This window comes from Echinops telfairi, unplaced genomic scaffold (assembly GCF_000313985.2).
Source record: "Echinops telfairi isolate 266 unplaced genomic scaffold, ASM31398v2 ScPeMD7_7414;HRSCAF=8452, whole genome shotgun sequence".
Classification (NCBI taxonomy): domain Eukaryota; kingdom Metazoa; phylum Chordata; class Mammalia; order Afrosoricida; family Tenrecidae; genus Echinops; species Echinops telfairi.
The window spans coordinates 2920811-2923181 of record NW_022111314.1 but is presented as its reverse complement, the minus strand read 5'-3'; the positions used below and the strand labels follow the sequence as shown (position 1 = coordinate 2923181).

Sequence of the window (2371 nt, the reverse complement as noted above, 5' to 3'; positions counted from 1 at the left end):
CTGGAGGTCCTCCTCCAGGAACTCGAGGTCACTGGGGGGTGGAAAGATACAAAGCACTCAGGGACCCCTTTCAACTTCGTGTTTCTATCTCTTTACTAATCCGCATGGGTTTTGCAAGTACAGATTCAAACTCAGTCGTTTCCAATTGCCATCCACCATGCAAGAGGGAATGGAGCAGGAACATGGGACCGAGGTACAATTCTTACTCACACACCAGGGTGCGTTCAACAGCCAGCCTGGCGGTGGATGTGAGCTCGCCAGACTGACAATGATGGTTAAGTTCAGTGCAAGCATGGAAGCTCGCACTATTTGTCCTGGATGGGGACGGAGTGCAGTGACCAAGAGGGGTGGGCCGTACACTCCTAGGGGAGCCTGGAAATGTCTCGCTGGGTGCCGTGGAGTTGATTCTGACCCATAGTGACCCCATGCACACCAGAACCAAATGCTGCCTGATCCCATGCCCGCCGGCCGGCCGGCCATCCTATGCTTGAGCCCGTTGCTGCATCTGGACTGCCTCCATTTGCTCAGACACACGACATTCACTTCCGTTTCAAGACACATGCGCGCTGATACTTCCTTGAGATTTGCCACCCTTAGATTCTGATGGACCCCGAGCCCACTGCCATCCAGTCCAATCAGACCCAGAGCCCCGGCACAGGGTTCCCGAGGTGGCCCCTCTTCACCGGCTCAGATTGTACTGCAGGCTCAGGTTCTGAATCTGAGTGACCGGTGCAGGATGGGATGAAGCGCCTCCCGGTCCTGCGCCGTCCTCACGACGGCTTTTCCGTTTCAGCTCCTCGTCGTCGCAGCCACCTGTCATGTCCATCCATCTTGGCGAGGGTCTGTCTGTTTCTCAAAGACCTTCTACTTCACTAGGGAACAGAGAGCCTTGTTTTTCCTCCTACGAGGCAGCTGGTGGGTTGGAACTGCCAACCTTGTGGTTGGTGGGTACGCAGTCTAACACTTCCTTGACAGCACCGTGAAGGCTCCCTTTTCTCACGGCATGTCTAATCAAGTGGGTTTTCAATGAAAAACAAATTTTCAATTTTCTCCCCCCTTTTCCTCCTGGCCTCTCTCCAGATAAGCACCCTCCCATCCCTATCCTGAGGAGCCTCCCCCGCCCCCATCCCTGTCCCTACACGCATTCTCCTTCCTCTCATCTGCTTAATTTACATATCTCGCTGTTGTCTAAGCCCCCTGGCATGCCGGCCCAATTAATTTCCACCGTTTTGCTCACAGCACTCACAGAATTTGACACCTGGCACCATCCTTGAACCAGCGATGTAAATCATCCTCCTCAAAGGGTGTCATTTGAATTACAAAGAGAACTGCACACCAAAGTGAAGGGGCTTTTAAAGGCGAGCGCCACACAGACAAGGGTACCGCCTCGGAAACCTAACTGTGTGTGCGAGCCCAGCTTCCCAGTCCTTGGTAAACCACCAAACCCCACGGACTCGCCCCTGCACGCTCGGCAGCCAGCCCCGAGGAAAGCGCGCGGTGCGGGCTGTGGTGTTGATGTGTGTGTGTTTGTCTGACGAGAGCACCCTGTCACCCAAAGGCAGAGAACAGCGAGCTCTTTTGGAGATTGATCTGCGCTGGAAAAATCATCCCCTGGACTGAATGAGGCACAAGCGGCCAATTTTAGGAGCAGGGCAAGATTTTTCCATTTTTCTTTTCTTTAGACAGCGTGAGCTAGAATGCGTATTGTTCTCCATAAAATGCTAAGAAAAGCAACGCCTGGACGTGGATGTAGCCCACGTGCTTTCCATTGTTCAGCCGAGACGCCACAGCCCAGGTGGATGTTTCTGTGGGAGGCTGGCTCTGCTGTTGAGGGCGGGGTTCGACCCCCTGGGGGCCGTGTTCAGCAGCAGGAGGAAGACTCAGGTGGTGGTGGCCAGGACCCCAGTCTCTTTCTCCCATTTCTGCCTGCACTTGCCTGTCTTTGTCCTGTAGACGCTGACAAGCCGTTGGTTGGTTTCTTTCAGTATGAGATACAGATTCCCGAAGGTCGCACAGACCCCAGCGTGCTGCTCATACGGGTCCGAGACCGGGACACCCAACTTACATCAGCTTGGAGAGCAAAATTCAGCATCTCCACTGGCAACGAAGAGGGCCACTTTGGCATTGCGAGAGACCCTGTCACCAATGAAGGGATTCTGAGTGTCCTCAAGGTAAAACTCTAGCTGTGGGTTGAACAGTGTCCCGAAGGAGACCAGACCCTGTTCTCAGCATCCTCCCTCAGGCGCGCAGCCACTGCTGGCTGTCATGGAGGCTGGCAGGCTGAACCTCCAGACCTGGGCAGGTGAGGAAGAAAGGCCCGGTGATCCGCCAGTGAAAACCCCGGGGTCACCAGAGGCCCAGCCTGATGTGC

At 54.9% G+C, this 2371-nt stretch overlaps 1 protein-coding gene across 1 annotated transcript in view; it reads left to right on the top strand.

The window, feature by feature from the left end:
* Window positions 1–2371, top strand: part of CDH26 (cadherin 26) — a 48170-nt gene that overhangs the window by 23797 nt on the left and 22002 nt on the right. Inside the window, 1 exon segment of the mRNA XM_030887489.1 lies at window positions 1986–2171. Within this exon segment, the coding sequence (XP_030743349.1) occupies window positions 1986–2171 (186 nt within the window).